This window comes from Pinus tabuliformis, chromosome 1_1 (assembly GCF_031772625.1).
Source record: "Pinus tabuliformis cultivar Carrire ecotype Pingquan chromosome 1_1, CPIR1, whole genome shotgun sequence".
Classification (NCBI taxonomy): Eukaryota; Viridiplantae; Streptophyta; class Pinopsida; order Pinales; family Pinaceae; genus Pinus; species Pinus tabuliformis.
Window position 1 is genome coordinate 443,105,405 of NC_142297.1, and position 16,603 is coordinate 443,122,007.

A 16,603-nucleotide genomic window follows, 5' to 3' on the forward strand; every position below is an offset into this window, starting at 1 on the left:
TATTAAAGTGGGAGCTTCCACAATAGCCATCTTAATGGACTCAAAAGATCTTCTAGCCGCATCAGTCCACTTCACCTCTGCTCCCTTTTTCAACATGGAGGTTATGTGCTTGACTAGCTCTGCAAAATTAGGAATGAACCTCCTTACAAAGTTGATTTTTCCAAGAAAAGACTGTATATCTTTCTTTGATCTTGGAAGAGTCAAGGACTGAATTGCTTTGACTCTTTCTGGGTCAATCTGAACACCTACAGCAGACACTACATGCCCCAACAGTTTCCCTTCTTCCAAAGCAAATTGGGACTTTTTGGGATTGAGTGAAATTCCAAATTTCCTGCATTTTAAAAACACCCTTTTAAATGTTGTAGATGATCATGATGGCTACCAGAATAAACAGTTATGTCATCAAGATATATCAACACGAATTTATCCTTTTCACCCACAAAAGCAATATCCATAGCGCGCTGAAAGGTGGCTCCAGCATTCATTAGCCCAAATGGCATTTTTGCATACATGAATGTGCCCCAAGGAGTGGTAAATGCTGTCTTTTCTTGATCATCTGGATGCACAGCGATTTGATTGAAGCCTGAAAACCCATCTATGAAAGACATCACTTTGGCACCTGAGACTTGCTGCAACAAATGCTCCATTTTTGGCAGGGGATAATTATCCTTTTTGGAGCATTTATTTAGATTCCTGAAATCAACGCACAGTCTGATTTCTCCATTCTTCTTCCTCACAACAACCAGATTGGCCACCCATTTAGAATATCTGAGAGGTACTATTATTTTAGCAGCCAGCAACTTTTTAATTTCTTTCTCAACCAGAGGAAGAAGCATAGGATTCATTGGTCTCAGCTTCTGTTTGAAAGGAATAGTGTCTTTCTCAAGCGGAATTTTGTGTTGAATTATATTCCTGTCATATGTTTTCAGATCACTGTACTCCCAAGCGAACACATCAGCAAATTGCCTCATTAATTTGCAATATTCAGCACTCTGATCAGCAGATAGATTAGTGGACAGATTTATGAATTTGGGCTGACCTGGACCTCCTATATCATGCTTGCAAACTTGAGACTGATCTTCTTTTTGGGCAGCTTTGTAAGGCACATCATTGTGGTCAAACAATCTCTCAAGAGGAATTAGACCCTTAGGAATATGGTTACTAGGAAGCTGGACTATGCTATTCTTGCCAATTTTATTTCTAAGCTGGGACTTGGGATCTTCTAACAAAGCATCATTGTTTTGGTCAATTTGCATTTCAGAGAACTCATTAATGACTTGAAGGAACCTACTTAACTCATCATCATCATCAAAAACCTTCCAATGGTGGACATTATCAGGCACAGAGGGTCTATACTTCATTTGTACCTCATAAACTAGTTTGGGAGGCGATGGAGGGATGAACAAACTAGCAGAGACAGCAAGGGAATCAGCAAGCTGATTTTGGGCTCTAGGAATATATGAAATGCAGAAAAAATCAAAGAACTCTTTGACTCTCCATACCTCATCTCTATAAGCTTTCAGCCTTGGATGCTTTGCTTGGAATGTTCTGTTTACTTGCTGAATTATCAGATCAGCATCTCCAAATACCTTCAGATTTTTTATTCCTCTGTCTTTGGCTTCATGAAGGCCCAACAGCAGTGCTTCATATTCTGCTATGTTGTTTGTCACCTGAAAAACCAGCTTTAGAGATAACTGAATTGTTTCTTGTTGTGGAGACACCAGCACCACCCCTGCTCCTGCAGTCTCCTTGGTACATGCTCCATCAAAAAACATTTCCCAAATCTGACCACCCGTATCATGTTCAGCCTGAGCTGTTGGTTTCCGGATATGCAAACAGCCTTCTAAGATTCTTCTATTTGGAGGATGCAAGCTCCAAAATCAGTGTCCACTGCATATATGGGATGGTTTGTAGGATTCTTCTCATCACTAATAACATATGCCAGTTGTGCTTCTCTATATAACCTCCTGCTTTCTCCTCCAAACACTGGAACAGTTGCATAAGATAGATCATTCTGCAATGTCCCTCCTAGTCTCTTTATCCATCCTCTAGACAACAGCATACCAAACTTAGGAGGAACATCGGCCACCACTATATCCATCATCATACTTTTCATGGGCAGCTGGGTTAGGGTATTGGCCACATCCTTAATTAATCCAAGGCATTTTACCTTCCTTGAATCAAACGAGAATAAATCATGATAGGGTCTGGTGATATCAAGGCCTAGCTCTTCCATGACAGTTTTAGGCATTAAATTGTGACTGGCCCCTGTGTCTAGCAGGCAATTGTGTAGGATTTTATCATGGATAGTTAATGAAACATAGAAAGATGGAGAAGTATCATCTGCAGGTTCAATCATGGGCCTAAGCACAATAGCAGGCTTGTCATCTTGCAAATTGATAGAGCCAATGGAGGATTGGTTAGGCTCTAGTTCAAGGGCTTCAAGGATGGGCTTTCTAAACAATTCACTCTTGACCAACTCAGCCAGAGGGACAGCTATTTTCAGCTTTTGAACTTCTGACTCAAAACTAAAAGACGAGAATGATTTATCAGTAGTTTTTACCTCTTGAGCAGGGGCCTTGAGGGTGACCAAATCAGCTGTTGGTCTTCTTTGCCTGCTATTCTGTGGCACTGTTTGAGCAGCTGCTTCTTGCGCAGCATTTTCTTTTACATTCTTTGCATTGGATCTTAGATTATATCTTTGTTGCCGCTCACCAGATTGCAGAACGACACCACTGTCCCACCTCCGGCTGTTTTGCTCTTGCAGCAATGACTCTCCATATTCGGCCAATGTTAAAAATGCAGCACTACCTTTATCTTCCAAGCAGTGAATTTCATCCTCATCTTCTTCAGATTGTTCCCCCTCCATGACTGCATTCTGAAAGGGAGCTTTTACTTTATGATCTTCTCTTGCTTCTTCACCCCTTTGCATAATCTGTAGCTGCTCATTTGCTTTTCTGAATGGGTTTGGATTTCTTGGGACAAATGTGTTTTGCTGCCTTATTTTGCCTAAAGTCTGATCAACCTTTAACTTAGAAATTTCAGCAGCCAATGACTCTATCATTTTGGTCATTTTGTCTAACTTAGGCTCGGAAGTTGAGGCAGTGGAAGAAGAAGCCTCATCTCTCGGCCTTCTTCTATCACCTTGACTCTTTAACTTTTCTGTTGTCATAATATTTGATTCCACCTCCAAGGTTGCCTCTTGCATATCACCCAGCGTAGCACATCGTCTTTCTCTCAACAATAAGCAAAAGTCAGAATCAAAAGCATTGGCATATGTGAATTTGGCAACAGTAGGGGTAGGCTTTACCTCAGCTGGTATTTTACTATACATTCTATTAAATCTTTTATTGAAGTCAGGCAAAGACTCACCCTTTTCTCTTTTCAAGTTTTCGAACTCTGTATGATAATACAGCAAGTCCCTCTTATCTCCCCATTGCTTCAAAAATGCCTCATCTAATGCTTCTATATCTGTTATAGATCTCTGGGATAATTCTCTAAACCACTTCCTAGCCTCTCCATCAAGGCTCTGGACAAAAACTCTCATCCATACATCATTCTCACTTATGTCTAAATTATCAGCATAACTGTAAAAAGCTTCAAGATGTTCTTTTGCTGTCACTCCCTCTGTTCCAGTAAATTTGGGCATATATTTTTGATATTCTCCTGTAGGCATGGCATTTAAAGGTGTAGGCAATATCAAAGGTCCATATCTAGCAGCAACAATCCTTTCAATCCTAGTAGGTGCTTGCTGCCCTGCCATGTTTGGAATATGCGGAAGAATACTAACAGATGGAGCATAGGAGATAATGCAATGGGTGGGAAAGATATTGGCATGTTTTGGACAGTATGGGAAACTTTCTTCGGACTCAGATTCAAAGGGGAACTAAATGGAGAAGGAGCTTTATGAATCTCTGCAGGTATTTCTTCCTTAACAGTACTAGGCTCTAAGTCTTCAAATTGTGTATCTTCAACTAAAAACTCCTCATGCAGAGAAAAATAAGATTTCTTGGGCTTACCTGATCCTGATGCTCCTTTTTACGATGTTTTCTTTGGGTTAACAATCTTTTCAGGGTCAGGCACTGGAACAGCTGGAGACTTCTGTGGATTTCTTCTAGTATGCCTCACAAACTGCGCCAGAACTTCAATGTGGAGTCGCCAAAGGATGGCCTTCCTCCAGTGGAGTCGCCAAACAGATGATTACAACCAAAATCTGTGTTCAAACCTTGTCTGTCATCAAAGTTTGAAGCTGTGTCGTTCTCCCAAGGAAGCTGAGCTTCGATTCTCCTCTCCCCGGCAACGGCGCCAATTAATGTTATCACCCCAAGAAACTCACCTAGGTTGTATATCAGTGATGCTCAGGAACATTAAAAACTCAACAATTTTGTTGGATAAAATGATGGATAAATGAGGATATGCTGCACATTTAAGCCAGATAACCACTCCTACTATGATTATCCCCAGACATGGGTGAAGACTCCCAAACTACAAGGCTTTCAACTACCAACTACTCACAGTTTAGGGTAAAGGTGATGATGGAGAGGACTAATTGCACCAGCAGATGCACAGGACCCTGTGATGGCCAGCTGCAACCAATTAGAAGATCTGTGAAACCATTGTCTAACACACAAGCAGGATGACAGCTCCCTGATATTAAAACAACAGCATTCTGCAAGCAATTCTAATGAACCATTAAATTATAACACAGAGGTGGGATGATAGCCCCTCTAGTATTAAAAATCCACAGCACATCAAATAAATTCAAGCAGGCAAATCCTAGAACAAGAAAGAGAAGTGGAAAGTGAGCAGGTGACAGCAAAAGAAGCTTGTATTAGATGAAAATCCCGACCAGAAGCTGCAGGTCTCATAGTATTAACAGTCTCCAAAAGTTAAAGGCTACAATAAGCTCTCATTCATCAAACACTCATCATCCATTACATCTCTTTTCTGGGTATATATGTTGTTACATTACAAAATATCTCTACTACCCATGCGTGGAGGAGCCCATAAATGGCCACCAACCACATTTACATTCAGAAATGGGGCTGCTGATACAAATCTGGCTGTGTTGTAAACAGATTTGACCTTTCTGACTGCTCTACAATCCTCCTTGGAGCAGGTGGCGTGAAATACCAAAGGAGCCATAACCATTGAATGCTCTGCTCAGATAAGCGGTGTCTTGCTTCCTCCTCGGCCATACTGTAGATTAATTGCAGCAGCTGACCATTAAAAATGGCTCCATTATGACTGTGTTGTTTTAAAACAGTGAAATGCTGCCCAAACTATTCATTCCCGCCCATCATTGCTTCAATTTTGACTTTACAAGGTTTGGGCATGGTTCATTCATCTATCGGGTCCGCCTTTCAGGTCGCAATTCATATTAAAACAGGCCCATCCTTTGATTTTTTTAATATTTGCAAATACAGGCAAAACTGCCGCAAAACCATGAAAAATGGCTTTGGCGGACTTGAATCATATATATATATATTGTTTCAGAACCCTTTCGGATCCGAAAACCCATCGCAACCGGCACTTTCCCAAGGCCTCCTTTGCATTTCTTTATATTTCATAATACATAGAAAATGTGCCCAAAACCATTGGAAATGGCTCAAGCGCGGATTTGAAATTTCATATAAAATGACCCATAAATTATCGGGTACGGCCCATCGCATCGGCACATACATGATGGTAAAGACCCGCCCCTTTGGTTTTGCCGATAGCGAAAAGCCGACGCAGCGTGAGCCGTTGATCCGCTCTCCCGATCAACGGTCCTCGCTTAATCGCTGATCTCTATTGCCACTGCCGATAACGTTGAACCGTCGATGTGCCGATTGCTGCAGACCCGATAATCTATATATTTTGATTCATGGACCCTTTCGGGTCCGGACTTCATCGCAATAGGCACCCGCCAAGGCTCCCTTTGTATTTTCTTTTTACAAAGAAAATACACAAAAAACATTAAAAACGCGAAGGGTGCGGATTTGAAATATTATGTAATGGAGTGTTGTATGGCTGTCGGGTCTGGCCCATCGGCGAACGCTCATATTTGCCAAAGGCCATGCTCCAATGCAACTCGCCGATGCGATATCGGCGATCGATCGTTGGTGAATAATAAAGCCCCTTTAGTAAGTCCTCAATTGCGATACGCCGATGGCGATATCGGCGATGCATCATGACTTTGCCTCTGCCTCCCCGACTTGCGATATGCCGACGCGATTTGGACCGTTGATCGGCCATATCCAACGGCTGAGCTTAATTCGGTCTCTTATGCCTGCGCTTTTGATTTTTGACTGTCTTGGAGTGTTTTTTACCTCCCGATAGCGTATTTCTGCCCTCCAAAGGGCTTTCCCCTTGCAATTTTTTCGATCGGTGGAAGACTTTAGCCATGATTTGAGAACTTGAACAACATCAATGAATCCTTTGTCATGATTATAAGCATTTTTGCAGCCTTTGAGAGCATTTTGAATCCATTTTTTATTTTTTTGTTCATCAAAGCTAACAACCACCACTCGAGAAAACATTGTTGGTGAATTATTCAATCCCAAGGACATGAAAATATACTAGGACGATATCCACTCTATACCAAACATTCTCTTATGACAATCCTCCTTGGAAATATTAATTTAATGGTATACTGAGAAACCATCTGTGAAAGACCAAACCTCCTATCCTTCGACATTCTACAAAACTTCATCTGTGATTGGTGTGGGGAATGGGTCAAGAACACAAGTGTCATTCCATTTCCTTAGATCTACACAAATATAGATCTCACTCATTTTTTATAGTTGCATAACCATCAGACTAACCCATCAGACTAGTTGCCCTTCATAGCTGCAAAAGTTTTGGGGATATGTCTGATTTCCTCATCCCAATAGTCTCCAATCACCGTGAACTTAGGGTTGTCTTTTGTTCCAATATTCATTTTGTACGTTTTAGTGGGTTTAGTGTAGTCCAACGCAATGGAGTCCAATTTTGGACCAACTACTTCACATGATCCTTCAAACTTTAGAATATTTAGATCTCTAATATCTTCATCACAATCAATCTCTTCTGGTCATGTGTAATATTCTGCCAATTTTGGTGAAATGTGTAGAGTGGCACCTCCTTTAGTGTAGTCCTTGGTCATATTGAAATTATTTTATCCTTTATATTGTGCAATGCTTCATTTACCAAAAGATCATCATATTTAGACTGAAAAGTCACTATGAAATTCTCTGTCATTGTTATCCAATTTGTTGTACCCTATCATAATTCCAATTATGTATACCAATTTCAGGGCACAATGTCTAAGGTATGTACAAATTGGTGTATCGAATCAACCGTTGGAATATTTTACTCTTTCCATCTCACAATATATATATCCAGGTGTGTAGTCAAGAATTCCTTACTAGTGTATCGTTCTTCACAATCTCTAACATCCAATCCATATTGAATTTGCAATAGGTGCCTACATTGTTGCCAAGTTTCTATTTTCCCCTTATGTGTGTCCCATCAATGCACTAGAGTAGCTTTGAGATTAATATCCAAAATTGGAAGCATAAGGTTATATGACACTTATACTTCAAATTCCTTAACAAAATTAAAAATATTTGGGAATCCATCAAACTGTGAAGGTTCCTAAACTTTTATGTTGATCCACCATACCAAACTAATTATCTGTGCACACATCCTTGTGGCAACTACATGTAGGCACTGTTTCCAATTCCCCAATTCCTTATTTGAGTTCAATGAACAAGAATTAATACTACACCAATCAATGTACCATTTTGTGTTAGGTGGACATGGTCATTGCACTGAGTTGTTATGTGATAATGTTGTTGAGGTCCTATTTCACAGGCTCAGTGTAGCGGTCTCGTTCCTTAGGGTTCGAAGGTGTAAGTACCCAAAATTCTAGACTCAAGGATCATGTATCATTTTTTAAAATTTATAGTAGCTAGATTTTAAAAATCCCACTCAATACCAAGCAATTCTGGGTAAGGTTTTGTGTCATCCATAATCTAAACGACTTTAGAATTTTCCAGACTCCTCACTCCATTGATGTTGACTTCAACATATGTTAGTAATCCAATAGGAAATATTTGATATTTATTGGAAAGCCACAATTGAGTTGGTGACCACACGAGTTTTGGCTTGCTCATCTGTTCCCACATCTTCTTTGGTGGTACATTTATGTCAGATCCTAGATCTAATATAGTGTTTTCCATATCATACTCTACAATATGGGGATTGAATCATAATTCCCTATTTGTGTGCCTCCTACGCAACAATTTCTTTACTGTCCTTAGGGGTATGTATGTGGAACTGGCCTTAGTGGTGATCAATTCATTCCTGTGCGTAGTGATCAATTCATTCCTGGTGAGGTTTCTTGGCTAGATTCACAACATCCATGCCGGTTTTAGTTGCTCCCCTCGTTACTGCACACACTTGAGGGCGATCTCATCGAGCCTCAACTATGACCATTTTTACATTTGGTCCTCGTTTCCCTTACCATTTTTCCAATAACTACAGGAAATCCTTCATAGCATTGTATAACTATTTGTAGTATGTGTAAGTAATGGAGGGTTTGGGAAGTCCTTGAATAGGTGTCCTGGTTTCCCACAGTTATAATAAATCGTTGAATCTCTACCACACCCAAAACCTCCTCATCCTTTTGGTAGCAGGCCTTGTCCTCTCCCAGGTGGTCCTTTTCCTTGGGGTGGTGTAGGGTAGTCTCTGGCTTGGTATTGTTTTTCTCCACCACTTCCTCCCTTCATCTCTTGCACGTAGTAAGCATTGGAGTTCCTCTTGCACATCAACTCTAGTGTGCGACAAGAATGAATGTCATGTCTGATGGACTTAAAGAAATCATAAAAGGGTGGTCCACGTTAAACTTTAGTATTTTTAAATCATTGGGAAATTGGTAGGCAAGTGAACCCACACTTAACAACTATCACACCATAATCCTCTTCCTTGGGCTAAGGGATTTGCTGCCCTTGTAGCCACATAGTTTGTCACTGTTGGTAATTCATTTCGGTGGTGACCTTCTCTCCTACATATAATACATCACACCTTCTTACACTATTCTTTTCCCTCTGTTAGGTCTTGTCACTGTAATGTCAGAGAAGCTAGCTATGACTACACCCATGCCATGCTTACATCATTATTTCCTGTTGGGTAGTGGAAGCCCCACGTAACAGTCATGGGGCACGAAGACCGCAATTTTGGGTAAAGACTCTGCGAGAAGCGCGGAGCACAAGTTGTAATAGGGTGAAGTCAAAGGGTAGTCCGCCCAAAAATAATGTAAAGAAATGTAAGATGAGTCGGCTTGCCCATGGATCACGGTCCATGGAAAGGTATAAATAGAGCGAGGCTCTATGGGTAGAGGTAGGTAAGTTTTGTTGTATGTTGTGGAGAACATATAGATGACTTCCTAAATACTTCCAACTCAAAATTTCTAAGTTAACTAAGTCAACTAAACTTAGTTAACTATTACAATTTGCTATGAGAAAAGAATTACAATTTTAATTCACAATTTAATTCAAGAACAAATTAAACTGGAATTTATGGATTCTATTTTTAACATTTCTTGTTGCTATTTTCAACACTCCCTCTCGACAAGAAAGGAATTCAACTCTATCCTGATCCTGAACCTTTGGAATCTTCTACATGCAACACTTCTCTTTAGTGTTGTTGCTACAAAAACTCCCAAAAAAAAAAGCATCCAACCTAAATCAATATGATGCATCTGTCATCAAAGTCTCTGACTGCTATTGCCTCTGTCAACTGAAAATTTTTCACTTTTGTTGACTCTACCTTTTTGCATTGTTGTCAACCCTCTCTACTCTCTTCAGTATTTGACTGAATCAATCACCATTGATTCCTCCCACTACTATGTACTTTGGGCTCCCATAGCAAGGTACGATCCATGAGATAAAACCTCTCAATGGATCCAGCCCAATTTCAGCCACCTCACATCGCCCCACCTGACACCTAGAGGTATGGTTGCATGTGATCCCTCCGCCCACTTGGCTCGAAATTCCCCCCTACTGGAGGTATCTGCATGAGTAGACGCCTCCACTCGATCTCCTCTCAGCTTCTCCAATTGTGGATGCTCCACAATTGTCTGAGACTGCTTCTGAGACTACTTCTTCTCTGCTTGAGTGGAACTCTCCACTCGGTCTCCTCTCAGCTTCTCCAATTGTCTCTGCTCCAAAACTTCCTGAAGCTTATTATGGAGCTGCATGTTGAGAGGTAATTTACTCTCCCTCTCAACCACCAAGTCTGTAACCTTTTCCTTACTCCTCAAGGCTTTGCATTCATCTTGAACCTCAAGAGCATACAGGTTCTTGACCTGTGCATCGATTTGTTGCACCTGTCCCGCGGTGATGTGTCTAAGGAAAACCTTTCCCTTACTAAAACCCAAATCATATCCATGGTCTTCCAATACCGCTACTGAAACAAGATTCTTCTTTAGTCCTGGAACATACATCACATCTGTGATCCAGAGAGAGTAGTCGGACTCCCTTTGAAAGGTAACCGTACTGATCCCGGTAGCTCTATACCTCTTGTCATCTCAAAACTCTATTCTCTACTTGAGGTCTTTCTCCTAAAAATCATGAAGAGATCTCTATTCCCCACCATATGGAATGAGGCAATGTTGTTAAGATACCACACGACTCCCATGGCAGTGTTAGCCATGCATGCAATGAGAGTGAAATCAAGTTTGAATTGTGAAGCTAGATCTTCACTTACTGCCACTACTGTCGGCTCCTTCTTGCTTGCTTTCTTCTGTGAGAAATTCCTAGCATAGTGCTTGTGCTCGTGACAGTGAAAACACTTGACTTTCATCAAGTTCATCTTCTTTCCGCCCTCCTCGCCTTGGGGCTCCTTTCCCTTGGCCTTCTGTGCCTTACTCGCTAAGGTAAAATCCTCTTCCACTTCCTTGGAAGAGGTCCCATCTCTGGTGTTCCTCTTGATCTCCTCCTCCATCAAGTTCGACCACAGTCATTCCCAATCGGGAAGCTTCTCCCGACCATTGACAAAGTCCTAAAAACTATGCCAATTCTTTGGGATTCCTAGAAGAGAAAGACTCACCATATCATCCTCGATAATTGTGATTCCAACATTTCCAAGTTCATCACGACATTGAGTAAACTTGGGTAAGTAATTTGGAATTGATTCGTCTGCCTCCATCTTGATTTTTTGAAGTTTACCTTTTAGTGCCAACTTCCTTTGGTCATTGTTGTTTTGGAAAAGGTCCTTCAATGTTTTCCACATATCATGTGGAGTTTCCTTCGCATGGATACTCGAGACAATGTGGTCTCGAACTCCCTCAAGGATTAGTCGTCTCGCCCTTACCACACACTTCTTCCATTTGGTCAGATTCTGAGCATCTGATGTTGATGGCTTAGGAATGTCCTAATCAATGAATTATTTCAAGCAATTACCCTCCAACACAGCCTTCATCCTGTCCTTCATAGCTATATAATTTGAGCTGCCATCCAAGGCATACTCATGCCGCAAACCGTAGAACGTTGTCTGTCGATCCTGAAGTATCAAATGCAAATTCGAATTTCACTTGTAACCCTGAACTCAAAACTTCATAATCTCCTCTAGTATATTGTTCTCAGCTCTGATACCATGTAGAATTTTCCTGTAGATTCACAAGCTCACACAAATTACTAAAACACAGGAAAAGAATCTACTTCTACTTTCAACCAGCGGAAGCCAATAGATTGATGAAAACAATATGAACAATAAGAATATAAATCAATGGCACATAACACAATAAGTATCCAGAGAAAGTCTTAGCTGAAAACCCCCACTATCTGTATTGCATTAAATCAGAAATCCAAGATGATAATACAATGCTTGTTCTCACAAGAACAATCCCAGCACTCAGTATGATCAATCTCCCTACTCACAAGCAAGCTCAATCTAATCTCTAGCCTCTTTTATTGCTCTCCAAGCCCCTAATTCCTTGCCCCTTGGTCAAAGAATTTGGATGAATACAATATGCTCTGCTCAACCTTGAGCTTAACCTACACAAGTATTTCCTATCCTCCACTTGATGACTTCCTTTGGCCAATACTTAGCCAAATTTCCAAGCCTCCAAGCTTCTAATTATTTGCACAATTCCTAAGAGAATTAGCTCGTATTTAAAAGGGAATTCTTCATCCATTACTACATAATCCAAAACTAGGTTCTTCTCTGATTGCATGCATGATATGTACAACTCAGTAAATCATTGTCCCTGTAGTCTAGTCTCAACTTGGTATTTCTCTAAACTGACTTGCGTGAGTTTTTGATGAGGGAATCTTCAGTTAACTGGAGTAACACTTGTGGATGCACGAGTGCACCAACTGATTGTTAATCCTCTATTAGTTCCACAAACATTTAGAACTAATTTAACTAACCATAACTTAGTAAGTTGAGTTATCTAATTACAACTCATAAATAAACTCATCTTGGACCCCTAAAACTTAGGGAGAACATATACATGACTTCTAAAAGACTTATAACTCAAAATTCCTAAGTTATCTAAGTCAACTAAATTTAGTTAACTATTACAAGTTGCTATGATAAAAGAATTACAATTTTAATTCACAATTTAATTCAAGGACAAATTAAACTTCGAACTTCTAGATTCTATTATTAACATTTCTTTATTTTCAACACACAACCATATTGACATTTGTAAATTGGATTACTTTAATATAAAAATCATCAATTCAACCAACCTATATATATAATCATTTATATATATATATATATATATATATATATGATATTACACGATTACAACATTAATTCATATCTCCTTCCCATTCTGCGAAACTTCCCTGTTCGGAGGGAATTTGTACTTCAATGTCTTTAATCCAGTGTCATCCATAGCTTCTTAGCAAACATGAATATAAACTTGGATCAATTGATGAAACAATGTTGAAAAGGACACTGGAAAATTATATTGAAGGGTTCTTTCCTTGAACTAGTTAAAGAGTTGCTTTTGGTCACATCACATTTAATATAAAAATAATAAGAAATAATACATTATATAATTTTATTATTTTTTAAGTTAAAATGTAAATTTTTTAAACAAGTAAATGATCTATGAACCAGTGATGTTTTATCACATTCTAATTCAAACAAGTAGCGAATTTATCAAACAAGTGGTTGCCTAATCACTTTTTTTCAAAAATTGTGCAAATATTAATTTACATTTTAAATTATAATTTAGATGAAACTTTCAATCCAACTTGCAATTTCAATCCTTGCTCCAAAGCTACATTTTACAACTATATTTACAAAGCATAGTGACTAATTATTTTAATATATAGCAAGAGTGATCAGTTTCACTATTCTTTTATTTACTATGTAGCATTTGTTTATGCTATCAAATTGAGGGGTTTCACTATTGTTTTACTACGTTGCATGGACAAGCTACTCTGTAGCACTTGTTTGTGCTAGCAAATTAAGGGTCAAAAGTTGGTTGATTTGTAACTTTATGACTTTTGTAAAGTGATAAGGAAAGCACCCTTATATACTAGAGGGATTTATAGAAAAAGTAAAGTATTTATTAGAGGGATTAATATCTATTTTTGGTAAATATTAATATTTAATTATAATTAGTATTTCCTAAATATGTTTTTGCTTGGTTAAGAGCTAGTTTTTTTTCAAAAACATGTTAACAACCCAAGATGGAGAGGCATTAGGAGTGAAAACCTAGCCAAAGGCCTAGAAACATTTGGCAGGGGTGAAAATGTGTTGTCTCACATACTACCAACAAATAATTTCATGTGAGATGATTTTGCTTGAATAACAATGATGAAGTAGCATGCCTATGAAAATAACAACCAATAATTAATTTGCCCACTAAGTCATGATAATAACAGCCAATAATTAATTTGACCACAAGATCATGATAAATTTTATAATTGTATATATCCTATAATTTATAATTTAAAATAATCCATAAAATTAAATTAAATTAACAAATGTGAGTGGATGATCCTTTCCGGACTTCACTCATTTAAAGATTAAACTAAATTAAATTCTAGACTTGTGTGACAAATCAATACCAAGCAGCGCGCTTCCCTAAATGCATGGGTATTGGGGGAATGGAGGTTTTCGCAGATATAGCCATAGAATACATATGAATGACGTATTGTCACGATACATGACAGACAGGATTCAGTCTCCCACTTTGCTCACCTGCGACCATCCAATGGTGTTATCTGTTCTGAAATTACGTGATCGAGACGGCTCTTAGTATATGGTTACTGTAGCTTTCTTTCAGTATTTATTAATCTGCCATTGCTGTTGTGAAAGTCAAGGTCTGATTGCGAGGTTGTTTTAGAATTCTTTGCTTTTGTTTGAGAACCCTTGAATGTCTAGATCTCTGCTGAGGAATAAGAATCTTCAGAGTACCCTGTTCCTGCTCCTGTTCAGATGGCGAATGTAAGTCCTGATCTGTTCAAAATTTAGGGTTTAATTCTCTCTTTTAATACTGTTGTGGGCTGACTTGTTGAGTGATCTGCAGAAAACTGTGATGGCAGTGGATTTGTATTGCGATAAATGCAAGAAGATTGCCTTGCATTCTGTCACTAAAATTGAAGGTAAGGAAACAAGCGTTCTGGGCTCTTGTTGGCTTCATACAGTTTTTTGCCCCTTTTTTCTTTGTTTGATACTTATGTACTTCACCAACTGATTCTGTGATGGTTTTTACTCTTAGATATGTTTTTAATGAGGATTGTTTAATTTTTCTTTGTTTTGGAGTTTTTTTTGGATAAGATTTTTTTGTGGTATTTTTGTGTTTATGGTTTAACATTGGTAAACAATTTTTTGGTTAAGTTTCGATTGTTGTTGTTTAAGGAAAAGTATATAATTCAAATTTGTGATTTCAACAAATTTTTATCAATGTATAACAAAATTCACATTCGACGGAAAACAAAAAAAACTAAAAAACTACAACTTTTGGAAGTAAAAAACTGCAACTTCCCAAAACTGCAACTTTTGGATGTGTGGGTTATTGCAGGAATCGATTCGTTGTCGATCGATATGAAGCAGAGGACATTGACGGTAATCGGAGATGCAGATCCTGTGGGTGTGGCCAATATGCTGAGAAAGAAATTCAGGTGCGCTAAATTGATCTCCGCCGGTACTGTGACGGCGCCGCCTCCTCGTCCGAAAGAAGATGACAAGAAAGGAAAGGAAGACAAGACGAAAGGAGCGAAAATAGAAGAAACGCCGAATGTGGTACCCAAAGGAGTGTTGAAGAAGGTAAGATTCGCAGAAGCAATATCGCCCCAGCCGATGTCATATACAGTGTGCGAGGCACAGTGCTATCCTCCATGCCCTGATTGTTCAAACAGAGAAGAGATACTGTGGCCACGATACCAAGATCCCAGTGATCCCAATGAGGTTTCTTATGTCTGGAATGAAGAGAAACATGATCCCTGCAGAACCATGTGATAATCGGAGAAAGGGATTTTTTTTAATCAGTAAAAGTGGAATTTTAAGGGTTTTTTTTATATAATAATTTTTCGAATGTGGTTTAATAGTTAGGTGGGGAGGTTTGATCTTATGTATCTTTCAGAACTGCTACAGGTTCCATATCTTTAATTGAAAAAAAATATCGTAATATAATATAGTGAAAAGATCTTAACATGATTTGATAAAAAGTTTGTTTCTCTAGCTATAAAAGTTAAGACTTTCCTGGGTTAAAGTCTCAGAAAACATGTTGTAACTGGCCTGTAATTACTTATACTTTTAAATTGATAGAGCATGGACATACATATAACTGACCCATCATTCCTTATGCCTTCAAATTGGTAGAGCATGAACATACATATATCTTCTGCTTTTATCTTGATTTATGAAGAGTTAAAAGGAGATATCTGTCTGCTGTGTTGTTATTGATGGTTGTTATTGATGTATATTAGGTAGAAAGGTAGATTTACAACTTCTGCTTTTATTGTGTCCTGATTTATGAAAAGCAAAAAAGTAGAAAGGGAAATTTACAACTTCTGGTTTTATTGTGTCCTGATTTATGAAAAGCAAAAAGTAGATATATGTTTGTTGTGTTGTTATTAATGTATATTAGGCTGTTGTTATTGATGTATAGTAGGCAGAAAGGTAAATTACAACAACTGCTTTTACTGTGTCCTGATTTATGGATGGAAAAAAAAGTAGATATCTGTCTGTTGCAGAAAGGTAATTTTCTTTGTAAAGACTGTTCTTATTGATTGATGTGGGTCATTATTAACTAAATTGCAACTTTTTAAGTGTGAGATTTATAAAGCTGTTCTTATTGATTGATGTTGGTCCCTACCGACTAAATTGCATGTGTGAGATTAATGAATTTCTTGTACTTTTTCTATGGATCGATTTTCATGTTGAGCACAGACATGTCAATAGGGAAGTGCTGAAGATAACTCAATGTCGGTGGCACCAGGGGAAAGAAATAAGAAGCAAAAGAAAACCTTATATTATATTATGTAGTCCAGGCAAAAGTTGAGTCTAGGGATTATTTTCCAAAGATATTAGCAAAAGAAAGTCTTATATCATATTATGAGTGCAGGGATGAAGTATTGAGGATCATTTTCCAAAAGTATTAATAGGGAAG

At 38.6% G+C, this 16,603-nt stretch overlaps 1 protein-coding gene across 1 annotated transcript; it reads left to right on the plus strand.

Moving 5' to 3' along the window:
* Window positions 1-14,321: 14,321 nt before the first annotated feature.
* Window positions 14,322-15,870, plus strand: LOC149213638 (uncharacterized). Its single transcript, XM_089390778.1, has 3 exons — window positions 14,322-14,436; window positions 14,519-14,594; window positions 15,014-15,870. Exons 1-3 carry the CDS (start codon window positions 14,428-14,430, stop codon window positions 15,448-15,450), a joined length of 522 nt encoding a protein of 173 aa, XP_089246904.1. The 5' UTR covers window positions 14,322-14,427; the 3' UTR covers window positions 15,451-15,870.
* Window positions 15,871-16,603: the final 733 nt, after the last annotated feature.